Raw genomic sequence first — 22,375 nt, 5'->3', positions numbered from 1 at the left:
GGGTGGTAAAAATCTTTGGGAATTATATAGATATGTTGACTACACAACACTGTGAATGTACTAAATGCTCTAAATAGTTCACTGTTAAGTGGTTAACTTTTTGTTGTGTGAAACTCACCTCAATAAAAAATATTTTGAAAAAGAACATTGCAAAATGCCTTAAGCTAAGGATATTTGTCATTTTTGTTGAATATTTAATTCCTGTATTGTAAATACTATAAAAATGCGGTATTTTCATGTAGTACATAGAGTGTGCTGTAATTTTCTCATAGTAGCTTGAGCATAACGGAACCTGAACTGTAATTTCACTAACTCTTACTATTTTTCTTTAAATGATTTTATGACAATAATATTATTTGTAGGAGTCGCTTTTATTTCACTTATAGAAAGGTATGAAGAAAAAATTGGGTAAAGGCTAACGTGATTCTAAATATCATTTCTTACAAATCCCCATTTTCATTGTCTGAGTTTTGAGTCTAAGGAAAGATCAAAACTGTAGTTTGCTTTTTTCTGCTTAAGAAAGATGTGATTAGCTTGAACTTGTTAAGGCAGCTCTTAATGAATCCACACCACATAGCTGATAGTTTATTTCATGACATTTATTGTCCTTTAGTTCTCTTACCTTTGTAACCCAAGCCAGTCATCGATTAACAAATAAAAATTGGGTCAGTTTTACTGGCTGCAAGTCAAAGAGTTGAGCCTAGATGGTTGGAGAGCTGTTTTGCATTATTTATTGCTACTTTCTCACGGAATTGGCTTCTTAGCTGGGGAGATGGATTACTGCTTCCTGCTTTCCTTCTGAACTTGAGGCTTTGTGGGCCCACTGAGTTACAGGGATGGTTATGCTGTGATAGTTCTGAAATTTACAGGAAAGAAACTTTTCCCAAGATAATTCCCCCGAATGTCTTCTGACAATTTTTTCCTGACTCTATTTTGCACAGCATCTTGGATATTGACATTATGCTAAGATCCTTACTAGAAAAGTATTCTGTACATAGGCACAAAGAGAAGTCTTTTAACTCATCTTGCTGTTTGGTTAGAGGAAGAAATTTATTAAGGGTACCTACCAATCAGACCCCTTTCTTCCCCAGCAGTATTGAAGAACCTAAGCATCCCCATTATCGAGCAGTGATTTCCATATCTGTTCTCTCCAGTGGTCCTCTTCCATCACCAGCTGTATCTCCTGGTTGGATTCTCTCCTGAAACCCCCCAGTATGTCCAGACAGTGTCTGTGGTCTTTAAAGTCTTATATTGTTTATGAAACCTCCCCACCCAGATAATCTCTAAATATGCTTGGAGTAGAGCCTTCTCTCTTTTTAAATCCTGATTGATATACATATATACCCACACTCCAGAAATGTAAAATGATAAATTTGTGTTTCAAACCAATAAATTTGTGGTAATTTGGTATAGCAACTATAGTAAACTACTACAAGGGGCATGTGTGTGTTTACATTTTTGATATATGAAATGCCCTAGTAGCAATAATGCGTTGTTTATAAAACCAATTAATCATCTATTTAAACTAAAGCTTTATAAAGACACAGGGATAGATGTGCAGGTAAATGAAAGTGCAGGTAGAACCAGTGACTCTTACAGGATTAAATGGAAGAGCTGGGATTGGAATAAAATATTCTTCCTCGCAATTATTTTTACAATTATCTTTGATTTATTTGTTTCTGTTTGTGTTATTCATTAAAAATGTCAGTAAAATTTATTAGGAAGTAACTTTTTTGAACTGTTTTATCATTTTGAAGTACTCATAAGTATTGACTAAGTTATATAGTAAAATTAAGTAATTCAAGATTTTGAAGCTCTAATGAGAAAAATGTGCATACATTTCTTTCATATATCTTTATTATGTATGAATATATATCATATATATGAATGTATGTCATCTATATATTTAGGTTTTTTCTTTTTAAAATCTGTAATTATTCAACCAAACAATAAAGACTGTTGGTTTTATGAATAGTCCTATTAAGTGTTTAACTTTAAAAAAGAGTACCTAATATAAGACCTTATATTAGGTCTTAGGTGTAATAGTTACAGCTGTAGCATAAAATAAAATAGTTGGTAGAGCTCTTATTTCTTTTTGCTTCCTCTAGTTCTATATATGCAGGAGCACTGGCCTTTTCTTACATTGTTTTATTTTTCTCTCTATTAATATAAATAAATAGAAAGTGTCCCAAACAAAATTTCTATGGTAAAGTAGATAATGTGGTAAAAGACACAGAAAGGAGAATAGATGTTTAAGTTCAACTCTGTTCCTCAGTAGTTGTTTATGATCTTGTGCAAATCTTTGTGTCCTTGTGGACTTTCATATTGTCACTCCTAAAGTGAGTGATGTGGAACTTCTATTTTAAAATGGTAGATCAAATAAAGAACAGGAGCACAGAATTCAGTGGATGAGCAAATTTAACAAGTTTATGAATAATAAGTAATTGGAACAATGCAGGTAAAACAGCAGCGGAAGTGAGAATAAATAGATGAAACATTTGCAACAAGGAAAAGAACCTGTCAACAGTAGAACACCAGAGGGGCAATGGATATTGAGATAACAAATACAGAAAATGAAGATAAGACAGGTGGCTAGAAACAGGAATATTAAAGTATGTCTATGAAAGAAAAAACTGTGCTAGTTGATTTCCAACATTCCCACCCCACTCCTGTGCTCAGCACTTGCCCTTGAGAATGAATAGGTGAGAGAAGAATTATCAAGTCAGGATCCAAGGAACAGCTGAAGGCTAGTGAGGGAAATCCAGGATTTGGAGCTCTCTTTCCCTTGAAGGCATTTAAAACATCTGGAGTGAGCAGGTGAGAGGTTGAATAGTGCTTTGAACTGTCTTGTGGGGTTAGGAGATAGATTGGAATCCAGAGCCCTCCCAAGTGACCAAGTGAACTTCCTTGCTTTGAACTGGGACCAGTAAAGGGCTGCATCCTAGAAGTAAGGATGAGCCAGAAAGAGACAGGCCTTCGAAGGCTCTGCTACTCAACTTCATTCAAACCATCTCATTTGTTGACTTCAAATTGCTAGCGCCCCCATGTACTCAGCAGGCATAAATGTAAATTTCCCCGGAGTAAATACTGGATATCAATTTCTAGATAGAAAATAGTTTTGCAAGTACAAGGTCCAGCACATAATCAGAAATAGCTTGGCACATAAAACTAGCCAGCATGCACAAGTCCAGCATAAACAAGACAGCCACAGGTTGATATTGATGGAGAGATGAAAACTAAAAAAATAAAAACAGAAACAGAAAGTCTAGAGCTAAAAAATACAGCACTTGGATTATGTATTAACAGATGGGTTTAACAGCATTAAGATATAAAGAGGGAGTTAGTGGTGTAAAAGGTCAGAAAAATTATCCAGAAGAAAGCCAGAAGAAACAAAAGGGTAGAAAAATTTAGAAGGGCCTCCCCGGTGGTGCAGTGGTTGAGCACTGGGTTGCGAAGCTGCCCGCAGCCTCTGCAGTGCCAGTTCGATCCCCGGCCGCCCGGTGAGGGTCCCACATGGCGCGCAGACCTCTCCTGCCGCCCGCTGCTCCCCTCAGCAGTGTACTTTGGTCCTTCTACCTGCTCTGCTCCCTGCTTTGGCTCTGGTGAATTCTCTCACCTTCCTGCGCTTCTGACTGTACCCAGTGCTTGTATAAATAAATAAATTTTAAAAAAAGAAAAATTTGGAAGAAAGATTTTAATTTTAATTTTCTATTGCTGCATAACAAATTATCACAAACTTAGTTCTTTAAAACAACATCCATTTACTATAATCTCACAGTTTAATAAGTCAGAAATCTGATGGGCTTGCCTACATGCTCAGCATCTCCCAAGACTGAAGCTCTTTTTTTTTTCAAAGATTTATTTATTCATTTATTTATTTATACAAGCACTGGGTACAGTCAGAAGCGCGGGAGGGTGAGAGAATTCACCAGAGCCAGAGCGGGGAGCAGAGCAGGCAGAAGGACCGAAGTACACTGCTGAGGGGAGCAGCGGGCGGCAGGAGAGGTCTGCGCGCCATGTGGGACCCTCACCCAGGGTCCGGGGATTGAACCGGCACTGCAGAGGCTGCAGGCAGCTTCGCAACCCAGTGCTCAACCGCTGCGCCACCGGGGAGGCCCAACATATTCAGGTCATTACCGATCCCAAGTCATTGCAGCTGTAGGCCTGAGGTCCCCTTTCCTTGCTCTCTGTCAGCCAGGGGCCACTCATTCCTTCTTGTGTTACCTCCTCCATCTTAGGAAACAATGGCATGTCCAGTCCTTTTCAGAATTGAAATTATCTGACTTCCCCCTCTTCCTACCAGTCAGAACAAACTCCCCCCTTTTGTTAAATGAATGATATGTTTACCTGAGTTGCAGAACTCAGGGTCAGTATTCAAAAGAATCAATTGCTAGCAGCATATGGAAAATGCAAATTTTAAAAGGCTACCATTTTATATAAAATAAAGCCCAGCACATGTTTTAGTATATATGTGTGTCTATATAAAACAAACTGAAAGACCTGTGCAAAAAAGCTATCAGAAAAACAATGAAGGAAAATTATAGTTGGCTATATCTGGTTACGAATTATATTACTATTATGAAAAAATCTCAATTTTCAAACTTAATCTATAGATTGATTGCAATATAAATCTCAGCAGTCTTTTAAAAATGATAGTAACAAACAATTCTAAAATTTATGTATAACCATAAAAGTTCAAAAATGGTTAAAATACCCTTAAAGAAAAAAGGGAGGAAGATGCACTCTGCCAAACGTGAGATGTTCTATGAAATTGATAATTAAGATGGCATGGTGTTGATGCAAGAAGAGATAGATAATGTAATAAATAGCCTGGAGATGGAACTATATAGATAGGGGCTTCTAGCTTATGACAGTGATGGCCTTACAGAGCACTGGGAAAGGACAGTCTTTGAAATGAATGAACATATGACAATTCCTATAGAAAAAATGAAATTTGACCCAATCTCACATTATATACAAAAATATCAACCTCAATTACATTGCTCTAAATGTGTAAAGTAAAACAATAAAGCTTTTTGAATAAAATACAGAATTCATTGTCTTTGAAGTAGGGGAAGACTTCTTTTAAAGAGACAAAAAATCATTCACCATAAAAGAAAATATTAATAAATTTATATCAAAGTTTAAGAACTTCTGTTTGTTAAAATTACCAAGAAACTGTCAAAATATTCATAGAGTATAGAAAGGTAGGGCCTCCCTGGTGGTGCAGGCAGTTGAACACAGTGCTGTGAAGCTGTCCACAGTCTCTGCAGTGCCTGTTCGATCCCCGCTGGCCACGGAGCAACCCACAAGACAGGGCAGACCTCTCCTGTCTCGCCCGCTGCTCCTCTCAGCAGTGTTTTCCATCAATCTGCCTGTTCTGTTCCCCGCTCTGTCTCTGAATCTTCTCACCCTCCCGCGCATCTGGCCTGTACCCTGGTTCTTGTATAAATAAATAAATCTTAAAAAAAAGAAAAAGGTTCTTATTGAGAATACATGAAGAACTCCAATCAATAAGATAAAGACAAAACCAAATAGAAAATTTGTTGTTGTGAAGAGGCTATCCAGTGACTAAAATATATTGGTAAAGATACTCAATGTCATTGTTTATCAGGGAAATGCATAATGAAATATTGAATCCATAATGAAATATTGTACACTTTAGGATGGTTAAAAGTTAAACTGTTGATAATGTCAGTTATTGATGAGGATGTGGAGGGTTCTCATATAGCTTTTGGATAAGGACTTTTCAGCCACTGCTTGTGGGCCTAGAAACTAGTAGAATGAACCAGTTTGACACTGTCTACGACAAGGGATTATATGATATCTGATTCTTAGCTATTTATCATCAGAAATGCATGCATAGGGGACCAGAGTCATATGCAAGAATGTTTATGAACATTTTTTTTTATAATTGCTTGCCTACTGAAAATAATTGAGTAACAACATTGTATCTTCATGCAAAGGAATATAGCAGTGACACAGAATAACTTATATGGTGAATGATTATCATAAGTTGGTAGAGACAGTTTCACAAACCAGGCAAAAGTAAACCATGGGGCAGGGGATCTTAAAGATGATTGTTTAACTGGTAAGAAGCCAAGAAGTGATTACAGAAAAAGTCAAAAGTAGTTAACCTTTGAGGGACAAAAAAGGCTAGTGATCACTAAGAGGAGGTGTGAGGGAGACTTTTGGGATGCTGACAGAACATGACTTTTTGTGACAAACAGTTGCACCAATGAACAAAAAAGGAAGCAAGAAGTGTCTGTTAGACAGATGTAAGCCACCTCACCAGCAAGATTCAGCATTGGAAATCAGTGACATTACAAGAGAAAATTGATTTTGTACTTAGAGGAAAAACTCTCAATCAAATGTGAGGGCAGAGTAAAATCATTTATCTTCATTGCACTTTTCTGAGGAAATTCCTTGCGGATGTACTCCAATAGGAACGTGTTTAACACAAGAAATAGTAGAGGCCAGAAAGAATCCTAGGATGATAGCTGTGCAGCAGGCCTTTAAGAAACACCAAGAAAAATGTCTCCACAAATAATGAAATAGATTCTAAACAAACAATAATGTAAGAAGCTAGGTGATATGGTGTACTGGTGATAGACTTTTTAAGGGTATATTTTTCTTAAGAAAAATAAGTTTATTAGAAACTTGTTGGAGAGAAGTTAGAAAAAGTAATGGTCTAAATATAAAACACATTTCAAAGGACATGATTGAGCAATTGATGGAATGTAAGAAAAGTGAATCCATTTGACCTTGAGGCTGGAAACACTCTCATTCTCTTAGGAGTGCCAGCAAGGATCATGTGATCTTAAGTAAATGAATTATAATCCCAGCTCTGCAATTAGTAATATTTACACTCTAGATATTAATTTTCAACTTTTAGACATATCCAAAGGGAGAAACTCAGAAGACTTAATTATAGGGATTGAATAAGATGTTAGCAAACTCGACCATTCTCCACAGTCCGGAGGGAAAACGAAGGGGGAGAGTAGAAAGCTGAAAAGAAAAGAAGTGGAATGTAATCTTCTCATTTCACATAATGGGGAGGGAGTCAGGAGGTTCCTTTGAAAGTTGATGGAACAAGAAGTTTAAGCAAGGGTAGACAAGGAAGAAAACTAAAAATAATATGAGAACAAAAAATTGGAAGGAGTTGGAGATTTCAGGGAAGTGACTAATCCTCAGTTTTCATAATGGAGAGTGAGTAAATAATTTCTAAAATTGATAATTGAAGTAGTGATAAAAGTTACTTGAAGTTAAGAAGTGACCACCAGAAGTAAAGTCAAAATAACTGAAAGTGTTTGCTCCTGGAATTAGAGTTAGGAAAAGGGAAGCAGATCTCTGCTCATTTGATCAGAATAGGTCCACTTGGTTCATTTTGGACAAAAACTTTTGAGTCCAAAAAGTGGTTCTGTTTTCAAATTCTTGAGACTGAGAAATATTTGTAGGTAAAAATACATATTTGTGTACATGTGCATTAATTTGTTTTGTTTCACAAATGGATTTACCTTTAACATTTTATAACTCATATGAATGGTGCATTTCATATAGGCATGTAAATGTACATAAGAGTATACATGTATACATAATGTAAACTGAATTAAAGAAAAAATACTTCTAAAGTAACATGAAGTTTCTAATAATTCTTAAGCAAATGTCACAGTGGACAGCCTTCAACTTAAAAAAAGGTTGAATTAAGTTGGGATTATTTAACTAGAATTCTTATTAGGAGTAAGTAAGTGTTAATAGTGTTAGAAAAAGAATAGAATAAATACAATCAATAATTTATATATAACTCTTAGGTTCTCAAGTGGTCTCATGCAGCTTTTAACCACTAATGAGTAGCCAAAAAGATAATAGTGACACCAGTGGTACTATTAGCACTATTTTGGAATCTGAAAATATACTATCGGGTTACTCAATTTTCATGTCTCTTATTGGGAGGAAAATGAACCATACATTTCAACTGGGAACTTGGATGTCATTTCTAATCACAGTCTCTAGAAGATTTTGTTCATGAGGATACAGTTCTGGTAGAATTTCATATATATTCTACTGTATTCATTGACAATATATTCATGTTTGCTTACATGAGGAATTTTGTATCTTAGGGATTTACTTGCGCTAAGATGTTGGCTGCTCTTTTCTTTTTAGAGTCTTGGGTGGGGGAAACGCTATCAATCAAAACTTAGATTTATTATATTCTTCTCATGAGCTCATTTCTCATCAACTATATCCTTCACTGATATTCCAAAATATGCTTACGTTTTATTCTATAATAGCCAATGACTTTTTTTTAAAACTTACTGACATATTTAAACTGAAAATTTAAGGGCCTCCCTGGTGGCGCAGCGGTTGAGCGCTGGGTTGCGAAGCTGCCCGCAGCCTCTGCAGCGCCGGTTCAATCCCCAGCTGCTCCCCGGCCACCGGAGGAGGGTCCCACATGGCGCGCAGACCTCTCCTGCCGCCCGCTGCTCCCCTCAGCAGTGTGCTTCGGTCCTTCTGCCTGCTCTGCTCCCTGCTCTGGCTCTGGTGAATTCTCTCACCCTCCCGCGCTTCTGACTGTACCCAGTGCTTGTATAAATAAATAAATGAATAAATAAATAAATAAATCTTTAAAAGAAAACGTTTTAAAAAAAAAAAAAAGAAAATTTAATTTCTTGAATGGTCTTTACATGCTCTGTAATAAATTATTTGGTTCTGAACCTAATAATCTCAACTAATATAAATGAGAAGTCAACATACAAAGAATTGCTGAATCTTCACCACAGCTGCTGTGTCCATGCCTCTGTGGGGGAATTCAACCCTTAGCCTTGCTCTTCATGTGCAGAAGTACCTTGAGTGGAAACAAGCAGAAAGACTTCTTTATTTGTTACTCATTAAGATTATACACTAAATAGACACTTTGTACTGCTATATCTTCCAAAGCCATTCTAATAGACTGCTTATATTTCCTAATTATAGTGCTGCTTTTGATACAGTACTTGGGATAAATGTTGCTGTCAAGAAACTAAGCCGACCATTTCAGAACCAAACTCATGCAAAGAGAGCTTATCGTGAACTTGTCCTCTTAAAATGTGTCAATCATAAAAATGTAAGTTGTATCCATGTTTCTCCTCTGCATACTTTAATATTGTCAATGATGTGATAATCTGGGTATTTGGAGATAAAATGAATTTATACCTAGGGTAAACTAGTGATTAAAACAGATTTTATTGATAAAATCCTTCATTGGGGAAATAGAAGTCAACATGGGGCATTTTAGGTCACTTAACAGGGATAGGAATGTCAACTGACCCAGAGCCCATTTGGGTTTCACTATTTCTGATTATATAAAAAGTTGACTTAACAAATTAGGAAATAAATTAATTTTTTTTTGAAAAACGTTCTATAAGTAGCTTTTTAATATGAACTTATAATATGAACCTTAAAATTTTAAATAAGTGTTATTAGATGATGTTATGTTGAAATAGCTGTACCTGGTGGTGCAGCGGTTGAGCGCTGGGCTGCGGAGGCTGCCCACAGCCTCCCCAGCCCTGGTTCTTTCCCCGGTCGCCAGTGAGGATCCTACCAAAAAAAAAAAAAAAAAAAAAAAAAAAAAGCTGTACCTGGCGTCTCCACAGATATCAAAGCACTGTAAATTTTAAGGTATTTAAGAGATTTAACAGCATGTCTCTAGAAAATGGGGTACTCAGGCACAACGGATAGCCTACTGATCTCTGACCATTATTTTGAGCAAGATTTTGACAACTTTGCCATGTTATAAAATCATAAATGTCAGTCTGGAAGGGACTTTAGAGATAACGCCATGTGACCCTTTTCTGTTGGGAGAGGATGAGTTTTTAAGATTACACTCAACTCTGTATGGCTCCCTTAATTTTAACATTTATGCTGAATCTACTGTAGGGACATTAAATATAAAAAAAAGATAGATTCATTCTTTTGAGTCTGTGGTATGAGTTTGTTTTAGTTTGTCCAGTCCAGTGCATTTTTAATTTATGTGAGAAAAAAATTGTTTTAATTCAAACAATATAAACATGAAAGCAAAATTCCCTGAATTATGCTATCCACAGATTGGTCCGCATTCCTATGCCTAAATATACACACATAAACAAGATCATTTATGTAATTATGCAGCATGTTTTTTTCTATCATAGAATATTCACTAGATCTCATACATAAATGTGTATAAATATAAATCTTTTTTAAATCACTACATAGTATAGTATTTGCATAATAATTTATTTAGCCAATCACCTACTGTTGGGTGTTTAGATTATTTCCATTTTTTTGCCACTATAAGCAATGAACATCCTATAATGTTTGCCACTATACTGTGATGAACATCCTTATAACATTCATCTTTACATTTGCCCAGGTGAATTTCTTAGCAAGAATAATTTAAATGATTCTTAGGTTCTCAAGTGGTCTCATGCAGCTTTTAACCACTAATGAGTAGACCCTTTGCTGGGTCAAATGGTATGCAGGCTGACAAGTATATGCTAACAAGTTGATCCGCGAGGAACACTATTAATTTTGCACTTTCACTCAGGGTCTTTAAGAATGTCTTTTACTTCAAAATCTCCCCACACAACATATTGGTGATTTTTTGTTTTACTTTTACCAATCTGATAGATGGTAGCTTGAATTCGTTCCATACATTTATTAGCCAATTATTTTTATTTTTTGAGAATTTGTTTGGCATAGCCTTAGTCTGTTTTCCTTTTGAACTATTGGCCTCTGCTTTATTTAGAGAAGAGCTTTGTCTATTAAATCTATCAACCCTCACTTCTTTTTCATTTGACCTTATTTACGTGTTTTTTTCCATAATGATTTCTTTTGTTTGGTAGGTTTTGGTTCAATGTAATACTAGTTTTCTTGTCATACTTAGAAGAGATCTTTCTATACCAGGATTACAAAAATGTTCATCCATGTTTTAATGTTTTATGGTTTCTTGTTTTGTATTTAAACCTTTGTTCCATTTTGAGTTTATCTTGGTATAAAAGATTGAAGTATGGATTCAATTTTCTTTTTTCCTTGACAAGCCAACCACCCCAACCCTGTATACTGAATAATTCATCTTAATCTGGGTCATTTGAAATGATTAATAGTGTGTGTTTGATGTTCAAGCAGTGGAGCTCGTTGAACCACAAGTAGCCAGGATGGAGGCCTGGGTTGGGGTTAGTTCTAAAACCCTTTTGAAGTAAATTTATAATGCTATGAGGCATTTCCTCTTTATCATATCAGAAATATAAACTTAGTCTTCATATTTCAAAAGTCTTTTATAAATTTGTACATAATACATAATATTTAAGTTTTCAGAGTTAACATGTTGCTTTATTTTGTCTTTTTCCACCCATAATTTGTTTCTTATGTTCAGAGCAGGAAAATCCTAGGGACCTTAACAAAGTGATTTGATTATAAGTGCACTTATTTCCAAGTTGAGAATCCTAATTTAAATTTTTTCAGAGACATGTAATGGAATGTTTTGGAAAAAGCAATAATAATCAATATGAGCACTGCTGTGATTTTTTTTTCCAGTTTTAATACATTGTTAATGTTACAATTACTTTATATAATCAAATAGAGTCATCTGACATGCCTAGATATAATTGCTTTTCTCTTTTCAGATAATTAGTTTGTTAAATGTGTTTACACCACAAAAAACTCTAGAAGAATTTCAAGATGTGTAAGTATCATTTTTATTCAGTAATGCACTTTCACCAAAGACTGAAAATTTAGAAAAGAAAGTAATTGCTTTTTATTTCCTAAAATGTAGGTAGTAGTACATTTTTAATGATATTCTTAGCCATTTTTTTTCTGTGGAAGATAAATGTTAAGGAAAATGGATACTCCATATTCAACTCTTTGTGCCTATTTATCATTTCCATAACAGATGAAAGATAGATGAACATAACTCTTCAGAGTAGACATTGACCATTAATGACATGATCTGCTTTACTGAAATATAAAATGTTTTTTCTCCAGTCCTCTGAAAGTCAGGGTTGTAGGATGCAGGTATCTCTAATTATTTGAAATGGTTAATCCATTAACTATTTGGTGTCTTGAGAATATTAAATACAATTATCTAACTAATTGTGAGATCAAATATTAATTTATAATGTTGAGATACAGTGCCCAACTCCATCCTAAATTTATTTGCTGTATTCATTCTTTCAACAAATATTTCATTGGTAACCATGTGCTAGGCATTCTTGGACTTGGTTTCCTTCTTGACTGAAACAGGTAAAATCCCTTTTATTACATAAGAGTAGTAGGTGGTAATGCTCCCTCCTAGATCCTGCCAGGACAGCCAGGAAAGATAGATAATCAAGGAAAATGAGATCATTCACTAAGGTGAATGAGTTGTTGAGAGAGTGAGTTGTTGAGAGGCTCAGAGTCCTGGGAATTAGAAGTCAGGTTGTGTTTGTAGGGTGGTTGGGGAGAGACCTTACTGGATTGGTGACATTTGAAAAAATCCTTGAAGGAACTAAGGGGGTTAACGCTACAGATATTTGGGGGAAGAGAATCAAGATAGAAAGAACAGGCTGTGGGAGGAAGTGGGAGTGGAAACCTGCCTGATGTGTCCTAAGAACAATATGAGGCTGGCAAAGGGGAGCGGAACAGGGTGGGCTCAGAGGAGCCAAACGCTGTTGGACCTCTGAGCCTTTGTAAGGATTTCCTGAATACATTCAACAGGAGTGAGTTTACCCAACTTATATTTTTAATGGATACCTGGTTTCTGTGTTAAGAGCCCACTATAAGGGTTGGGGGCACAGGAGGCTGGTTGGGAAGCTATTAAAACAATTCAGATGAGAGATTTAGTTGGCTCTGTTTAGACAGAGAGGTAATAATAGGGTGAAGGCGGGAGATGGGATGTTAAAACTGTTTTGAAGGTAGAGACGCAGTTCTTGCTGTTACAGAGGACATATAGTGAGAGAATGAGAGGCATTGAGAAAGTCAGCTGGAATTCTGCCCTGAGTGTCTAGAGGATAAAAGTGCTTTCAATTTTTGGAGGTGGGATGGAATGAGGAGTGTGGTCTTTAGGTCTGAACTTCAAGATGCCTGTTGAATATCCATGTGGAACTGTGAAGTGGACAATTAAGTAAATGATCCTGGGGTTCAGGAGAGAAATTTAAAGCTACACGTTTAGGAGATGTTATGAGTGATATTTAAAGCCTTGAGACAAGAGATTGTCACCAAGAATGTGAGTGTAGTGAAAGAAGAGTAAGCCAAGGACCAGGTGCTCTGTGGTCCAATATCAAAATGTTGGGGAGAGGAAAAGGGCATAATCAGCCAGGAAGATAAGAGGACGGTTTCAACAATAGTGGTGGTGGAGAAAGCCTAATCAAAATGGGGTTAAGAGAAAATGGGAAAGGGGCCTCCCAGATGGCACAAGGGGTTAAGGTGCAACCTATGAAGCGGTCTGCAGCCGCTGCAGCATGAGTTCCCCATGAGCTACCCACATGGCGCAGCAGACCTCTCCTGACTCACCCGCTGCTCCCCTTAGCAGTGTATTTCAGTCAATATGCCTGTTCTGATCCCCACTCTGTCTCCGGTGAATCCTCTCACCCCCCCACACCTCTGGCCTGTACCCCAATTCTTGTATGCATAAACAAATAATTAAATAAATAAATCTTTAAAGTAAATAAATAAATAGGAAAAAATAGAAAAGATGAAATATTGCAATTTACAGCAAAATAGAAGGCATTCAAGGGAATTATATTCAGTAAAACAAGTTAGAAAAACAGATACTAGATATTTACATAATGAACAATTCAATAAAGCACAATATTTATAAAAACTAACAGACACTAATACACTAAACAAAAGGTTTCTGAGATTAAGGTGGGGAAAAGAAAGAGTCAAAGGAGTATAAAGAATGGTAGTGAGAAAAATAAAACTAGAGAATGGGGGATGAGTATAGATACCTCTTTGGGAGTTTTGCTTGCAAAAGCAGTAAAAATGGGCTGGTAGCTGGTGGGAAGAATGTGGTGAAAGGTTTTCTTAAGATGAGAGAAATAGTATTATATACTGGTAAGAATGATCCAATAACAACAATTTAAGATGTAGGAGAAATTAAATGGATGAGATTCTATTCACTATGATACAAATAGTACTTTCGTTTTCACTTGAAAAACATTCTTTAAATTGTTTTTATATTCTTTGGAAAATTTTCACAAAGTTCCGTTGTATTTGTTTTTTTTCCCCAAGATACTCTATAAATATTTAGAGAAAGCAAGTTATGTTTTTACATTAGCCAGTACACTGATTATCAGATAGGGAGTTAATAGTTTCATAAAAGTTCTGGTTTAGTAATCATAAAGGGATTTTGGATAATTTTTATGTGGTACATGGCTGATTTTTTTTCTCCTCAGGTATTTGGTTATGGAGTTAATGGATGCTAACTTATGTCAGGTTATCCATATGGAGTTGGACCATGAAAGAATGTCCTACCTTCTTTACCAGATGCTTTGTGGTATTAAACATTTGCATTCAGCTGGCATAATTCATAGAGTAAGTAGTGACACCATATCTATTTTTAAAATCACAGTCATTTTGTTGTGCTAATTCTCCAGATGCAAAAGAACTTAACATTAAAAAAAAAACTTTTCAGAGTTGAGTAAACTATGAGACCATGTTATGTTTCCAAATAATGTTGAGACTAGAAGACACTTGTGGGGCCTCCCCCACAAGTGCTGTGAAGCACAGTGCTGTGAAGCTGTCCACAGCCTCTGCAGCACGGGTTCGATACCCGGCCAGCCAGGGCAATACCCAAATGGCACAGCAGACCTCTCCTGTCTCGCCCGCTCCTCCCCTCAGCAGTGTATTTCCTCAGTCTGCCTTTTCTGTTCCCCTCTCTGTCTCTGGTGAATCCTCTCACCCTACCGTGCATCTGGCCTGTACCCCGGTTCTTGTGTAAATGAATAAATAAATCTTTGAGAGAGAGAGAGAGAGAGAGAGAGAGAGAGAGTCTAAGAGGTCTCTAATGCTTTTTAAAAAAAAAAAAAAGAAGAAGACACTTGTGGTGCCCCTGGTTTAACTGGGCCTGTGCACATGCTGGAACCACATGTGCTCCAGCTGCTCAGTATAACACTGCTAAGGAATTGCTTTTAAGTCCAGGGCCTGGCTCACTGACACCTGATTCCTGACCAATGTGCTGTTATTTAAAATGCAGGCTTTGCTGCCACCAAGTGTTTAGTTAAAATAATAGAAATTCTGTTGACAAATTTGTGCTAAAATATTGATACTACTACTTTCTTAAATTAAAACTAAAGACCAACTTACCATTCTATTTTTCTTCCTAAAATTTTCATAGACCTTCATATAAATTAAAGCATTTTTAGTAGCTCTTAAATATGTTTTGTGTTATATTCATGTTCCAGAGTAAGTTCCCAGATTATTAGGCCTTATTATGCTAGTCCTGAATAATTCTATGACAGGAAACATTTGCCTTATTTGTTTCTCCCCTCTTGGGCCCAGAGACTCTTGGGGACATGATGCCCTCCTGTTCCTGGAGGGAATAGAGCAGGGTCTGTGGTAGAATATTCAGTCCCTGCAGCTTGTGCCCCCTTAAAGGGGGTCCTCAGAAGTGTTTTGTTTACCCAGCATAGTAAATAACTCCCTGAGCCAGCTGTCCATCCTTTTCATCACCCCACTGGGTTTCACCACTCCCTCTTATCTTGTACCCTCCTGTTCCGAGCATTCTTGGGCCGGCCAGCTAGGCTTTGTGTTTGCTGTGAAGGTATCTCATGCCTGTTGTGGGAAGGTAGATGAAGCAAATAATGAAAGACCTTGTTCTTCCGATACCCCACCTCCAACCCTCCAATCCAGGTCCCAAGAGATGATGAACTGCATGAAACCTTTAGTAAAGCATAAAACCTTTAGTCTTATGTCAACTGTCCGCCCCAGTCCATCTTTCTTAGTATGACTTCAACATAGATACACACTGTCAGTTTTGCTTATTAAAATGATTTCATACTAAATATAAAATTTATTATTTGAAAAACACCCATAGTCCCACCACTTTTTATTTTATATAATTCGAAAATTTAAAAGAAGTGAAAAGTTTCCCAGCCCTGTGATGGCAGTTGGCTGGGCTTCCTTCCTTCCTTTATGCTCATGCTCTCTTCTTTCTTATGCTAACACCAACATATCTGTTTATACCTAGGTCTTTTTTAACTTATCTTGTACATAATTGTTCTGTAACTTGCTGAACAAGTTGGTTGATTTATTTATTTTTTATCAAGGATCAAACAGTTTACAAATTCTTAATGAAAAAACAGAGTTCGTACCTCTTTCCTCTTATTTCTCTCTCTAGAAGCAAGCTTTTCACTTCTTTCAGCTGATTATTTTAGTGTTAACTTCTGTTTGGGAAGAGTATGATTAGCTCTCTATGTGTTCATCTTTCATCAGTGGGAAGTACTGATTAAATGCTTTCTCCCCTCCCAGTCTTTGCCCACTCAGTTTCCTATTCCCTATTCTCCTGTATAGTTAAAATGTAATTAGGTTTCCATCACTATCAATATGTGTTTTCATCATTATGACTGTATTTTTCACCTCCACCTTATATTTTGTACCCTGGTTGTATTTCTTTTCCCTTCAATTTTTTTGTCCCTGGAGCTAAACAACACTTATCTTTTGTTAGAGGTTTGGCCATTTTTGTTTTCTTTTGTTTTTTTAAGGAGTGAGTTATTTCCTGTGTTCTTATTGCTCATTTAACCCTAAACTTTCTGCAGGGTGTCTCACTCTTCTTTCAGGTACCTAGAGCATCCGGAAATCTCTTGGGAGCTTCAGTCCTCCTCACGTCTGGACCGGTTGCCCCATACCTGATATGGGGCGGGGGGTGGTCCTGGCATTTTTGGGGAGATTTCCTTCAATACTCTGGTGTTGGAGGCCTTGTTTCCCGACCCCATCTCTCTTTTTCTAAGGTTACTTCCTTTGTAGGGTGGAATATATCCTCTAAAATCTTCTCTAGGAGTGATGCATGGGAGGTGAATTTTTTGAGGGCTCAAATATATGAAGCTCTTTCTTTCTGCCCTGTCACATGATTAATAGTTTGGTGGATATAAAATTTTCAGTTACAAATAAATCACCTTCAGAGCTATAAATGAAGTACCTCGCTGTCGTATGACTTTTCAACTTTTAATGCCAGCAAAATGACAGGTCCTTTTTTTTTAAGATTTTTTTTTTAAGATTTATTTATTTATTTATACAAGCACTGGACACAGTCAGAAGTGCGGGAGGGTGAGAGAATTCACCAGAGCCAGAGCGGGGAACAGAACAGGCAGACTGACGAAATACACTGTTGAGGGGACCAGCGGGCGAGACAGGAGAGGTCTGTTGCACCATGTGGGATCCTCGCCGGCAGCCAGGAATCAAACCGGTGCTGCAGAGGTTGCGGCAGCTTCGCAACCCAGTGCTCAACTGCTGCGCCACCAGGGGAGGCCCCTTTATGACAGGTCCTTTGCAAGTGCCCTGATTTGGGGTTTTTGTTGTTGCTGGTTGGTTGGTTTGTTTTTTATCTCTGGAAACTTTTAAAACTGTTTTTTTATTCCTTGTATTCTGAAACATGATGGAAATGCTCTTGTTGACTGTGGTGGGCACTTTATGGGCCCTTAAGCCTAGAAGGATGTTCATAGAGTCTAGGAAATTTGTACTCTTGCAGAATGCCCTCTTTACTGTGTGCTTTATTTTCTCTCTTCTGAAATACCAGTGAGTTGAAGCTGTTTTTATCCTGAAAGTTTCATTTTTATTGCATTTGTTCTTGTTGCATGAATACACTATCATCTCTCTGAGGCAAAATTGTTGTGAAGTGTTTTATTGCTTTTGCTATTGTTTTTCTCTCCCCTGAGTTTCTTTTTAAATGCATTTGGTCTTGCCCTGTCATCAGACTTTCCCCAAAGGGATATCTGGTGATCCCTTGTCATTTAATCCTATTTAAGACTGAAACACTGGAAGGCCCAGTTGGACCCAGCCAGTGGATACACTTGGCAGTTGGAGTGCCCTCTGCACATTATTGTTGGCCTATGAGGTGAGAGTGTGTGGGAAAGGCCAAATGGGAAACTGAAACTGCCCCCTCAAGCTAGTAAAAACAAACTGCACTGTAAGGGGGTGGGAAGAATGAAGATTAGTGCCACCATTAAAACCTGTAGAATGCAACAATTGTGGTCCCTCTCACATCTCAGTTTAATTTACTAGCCCAGTGCTTAAAGAAACTAGAAGGCCCCTAACAAAGACTGTAGACAGTGAGACTTAACCAACTAGAGTCCTGACTGCACCTGCCATGCTGGATGCAATATAGTTGCTAAAGCAGGTCAGTAAGGCCTCTGGCATGGTAAATGCATTCCTCCATACTGAACAGAAACCATTCGCACTTAGAGGGATGAACAATAGTCATCTTTCACTATTTTGTCTTAGGCCTATGCCATAACATGGTTGGAAGAGTTCTAAATCAGCTCTCTGTTTATTACCTGGCCCCCCTCTAAGTGGGTGAAGTTGATGATACTTGAGTCTTGCAGTTTAAAGAACTAAGTAGTAATACAAATGTCTGCTCAGTCTACTCAGATCCCAGGGTATAGACACCAAGTAAATAGCTCTAGGTAGCTATGGGGAAATCAAGGCAGTTCACACTTGTAACAATGTGCAGGATCCTACCTCCTAGGACTCCCTTTTCAGTCAGAGGGGTCTGATCTAAGAACTAACCAGGAATGATTTATGGGGTGATGCTCTCACCCCCCATTCCTTCACTCTTGCCCTTTTTGGTTACTTATTTTTAGGACTCGTTTGCTACTCCAGGGATGCTCTAATGCCCCCCCCCCAGTAGAAAATAAAACATTATTTTAACTTTTTTTCCCCTTGGTTTGGGTGTTTTTCAAGGTTTGAGGAAGCAGAATGCTCTTTATCATCTTGAAACTGAAGACCTAGCCTCTGGTTGTTTATGGAAGCTGATAGGAAAGTGTTGGGGAATTAGGAAGCCCTCAGGAGCCCCCAGGGCCTCTGTAAGCACCTCCCAGTTGGCAAGCATCCTGAGCTGGTAGACAGCCTCCCACACTCCTGGGCTTGAAAGGCTGTTCACATAATGGAGGGTCCTGTTTGCATTTTATTATGATAATTTCCACTAGATGGCAGTAAAGTGTGTTGTTCCAATAAAATCGGTTTAAGAGCAATTTTCTTATAGATGGAAGTAGCTGGAGATGGACCTGTTTTCTAATTCTCTCAGTTGATGTTAATCAACCTTGCTCATGTGGCTATGCTAAAATCCAAGGCCAGACTGAATTTCAGGAGCTGCTGGGTGGTAAAGTTTATACCTTTTTAAAGTTTTGAAAATTCCTCCTCCTAAAAAGAAAGTATCTGTTGATGTTCCCACCATGGGTGGGTAGGGGGGAAGGTAGGGGAATCTGCTGCTGCTTCTCCCCAGCATGGATGTCACCATTCTTTTTCACACAGCCTGCTAGTCTCACAAAGAGACTAAAATGGTCCCTTCTCTCTCTCTTTTTTTAAAATTTTGTGAAGTTGAACATTGTTTTATCTGTTAGTGATTTGTATTTTAAAATGCCTGTTCTTGGGGCCTCCCCAGTGGCGCAGCGGTTGAGCGCTGGGCTGCGAAGCTGCCTGCAGCCTCTGCAGCATTGGTTCGATCCCCGGCTGCCGGTTGAGGGTCCCACATGGCGCGCAGACCTCTCCTGCCGCCCGCTGCTCCCGTCAGCAGTGTGTTTCTCAGTCTGCCTGCTCTGCTCTCCCCTCTGGCTCTGGTGAATTCTTTCACCCTCCCGCGCTTCTGTCTGTACCCAGTGCTTGTATAAATGAATGAATGAATGAATGAATGAATGAATGAATGAATGAGTGAATAAATAAATCTTTAAAATAAATAAATAAGATAAAATGCCTGTTCTTGCTGTATTCTTTGGTTTTAAATAAGCAAACTGAAAACACATTGGTTTGCCGTAACTCACCTCTGCAGGGGAGAGAGTTGCTAGTCTGAGTGTGGGCTGATCTTCCTCAGCTTTACTTTGTGCAGAGTAGTAGCTACAGGCCAGGGACTGCCCACAGCAGTAGCTCTGGGCCCAGAACATCTCATCAGGACACCAGGGGAGAATCGCGTCTGCACAGTACCCTGGACCCAACTAGAGTCACAGGGCCTGGTAGGAATTAAGTGTGTATGTGTGTGTGTATGTGTGTGTGTTTAGCTGAGGTAGGTAACATTGGTTATTTTAAACATTATGTACTTCTGATTTATATTTTACTGAATCCAGGAAGTTTAGAAAGAAGCCATTTCCCAGTAGTATAACATAATTTTAATTTGTGATTGTCAAATGATTTTCTGCTTATTCTGATAATGCTTCACAGCTATCGCTGTCACGAGTCATAATCTGTGCCCATTTGTAGCAAGTCAGCCAGGAGGTTTTAGTCAGTGTGAGACCTGAAGCTTCACACACAGGTCCTACTGTGTGGCATGACTTGGCATTTTGACTTTGCAGTGGAATAATACTCTTGTGAAAAGAATGAATATGGATTGTTTAGAAGTCACAGTTTTTAGGATTACTTTGCAGATTAAAGTCCTCAGGCAAAGTCACATTCCTGTGGCCTGACGAAGGGGGTTCATTGTGGGGGATCAGCATGAAGAAATACCCTAGCACAACTGCCGAAGTTGTGTGAAAGCACTGAGACTATAATGGAGCAGATGTCCACTCAGCAAACATTGTTGGGCTAAGTTCTGAGAGCTGAGAGCCCAGCCAGGGCCTCCTCTCAGAAAACCTGCATAGGAGAGGAGGAGGAGAAAACGTCACAGTGGTATGTGTGGCTGGTGGAAGGGAGAAAGTGAAGGGGGAATTGGGATTTCTGATCAAGAAATTACTCCAAGGAGAGGGAGAGCTATGGGAAGATTCCAGGGGCAGAAAATTCTGGCCCTGTGCTGTGAGTATGCCCCCACTAGCCACACGAGGCTAGTAAGCGCTCAGAATGTGCTGTCAGTGCATTTCAAAGACAACACCAAAAATGAGTGCAAGATACTACAATTTTTTTGTTGTTGGTTATATTTTAAAATGGCACTATTAATTTTACCTGTTTCTGTTTATTCTTTTTAAAGTGGCTACTAGAAGACATAAATTACATATGTGGTTGACATATTTTTGTTGAATTGTGGAGAAGAGTTGGCATATTAAGGACTGCAGGTGGGATGGGACGATGGGAAAAAAAGAGGGGTGGAGGGAGGAACAGGCAGTGTAGACACTCTGAAGGTTTTCAAGCAAAGGAGTGTCATGAAGGTTTCCACATGATATGAGAGCCACCGCCTTACCTCTTCAGGTTAATTTGTATTAGTGTCAACTTAGGAGCAGGGTTTTCCTAAATTGTTCCAATAATCACTTCTCACTATCCTTCTCTAGCATTCTGGCATATTTCAGTGGTCACGGGCTGACCTCACAAATCCTTACCAATGCGAGAGTGTTTATTTAGCATGCTATGGCTTGTTTTCCTAACTTAAACCATTTCTGTTTTAGGATTTGAAACCTAGCAACATTGTAGTCAAATCAGACTGCACCCTTAAGATCCTTGACTTTGGTCTGGCCCGGACAGCATGCACCAACTTCATGATGACTCCCTATGTGGTAACACGGTATTACCGGGCCCCTGAAGTTATCTTGGGTATGGGCTACAAAGAGAATGGTGAGTACAAAGGCAAATGAGATGTTTAAAGATAGTGCTGTTACTGGTCATCACTGGTTCAATTTTCTCTTTCCTGGTGACTATGTGAACTCTAATGCTGGGACTAGACTATACATAGATTATCATAGTCCACAGATAAGAAATAATTAATTTTGCATTTCCATTTGTTAAATTCATTCACTTTTTAAATTTTACTTTTGAAATAGATAATTGTGAGCATTTATGAAATACAACATTAAAAGTCTACAAATACTGACTATGCAGCTCTGTGGGAGCACCCCAATGTAATCAGGAGCATCCAAGGCTTCCCTGGAGGGGCTCAGCCCCTAAGGGAAATCATTACCCTGATTTCAGCACCATATGTTGGTTTTACTTATTTTTTTATTTGTTATAAATGTATAATACATTTCTCTTTTTGTGTGAAATTGGTGGTTTTTTTTAACATCAAAGCTTATTCTAGCACTATTAGAATTCTTTGCCAATTGTCGAAAAGAACTAAATCACATTTATGTGTTCTTAAAAAGTCTGAAATTTGCCCACATCATCTGACATGAGTCTTGCTTCAGGTTTCATTAGTTCCTTTATAACCTGTGATTCCTCTCAAAGAGATGCAGCTCTGTGGGTTCTGCTGTCCCCTGTAGACGTGAGAGAAAATAAGAGCCCTGGTTATCTTCCCACCTGCCCTTACCACCAGCAGCAT

At 38.1% G+C, this 22,375-nt stretch overlaps 1 protein-coding gene across 4 annotated transcripts in view; it reads left to right on the top strand.

Moving 5' to 3' along the window:
* MAPK9 (mitogen-activated protein kinase 9) overlaps positions 1-22,375 on the top strand; it is a 51,798-nt gene that overhangs the window by 17,143 nt on the left and 12,280 nt on the right. For all 4 annotated transcript variants that reach the window (XM_037500557.1, XM_054691881.1, XM_037500561.2 and 1 more), the window contains exons 3-6: positions 8,974-9,103; positions 11,640-11,698; positions 14,388-14,526; positions 21,510-21,675. In XM_037500557.1, the coding sequence (XP_037356454.1) occupies positions 8,974-9,103; positions 11,640-11,698; positions 14,388-14,526; positions 21,510-21,675 (494 nt within the window). The remainder of the gene's footprint in view (positions 1-8,973; positions 9,104-11,639; positions 11,699-14,387; positions 14,527-21,509; positions 21,676-22,375) is intronic.

The sequence above is a fragment of the Talpa occidentalis genome, unplaced genomic scaffold, assembly GCF_014898055.3.
Source record: "Talpa occidentalis isolate TD23 unplaced genomic scaffold, MPIMG_talOcc4v2.1 talOcc4.9, whole genome shotgun sequence".
NCBI classification, from domain to species: Eukaryota; Metazoa; Chordata; class Mammalia; order Eulipotyphla; family Talpidae; genus Talpa; species Talpa occidentalis.
This window is presented reverse-complemented; position numbering and strand designations above follow the sequence as displayed.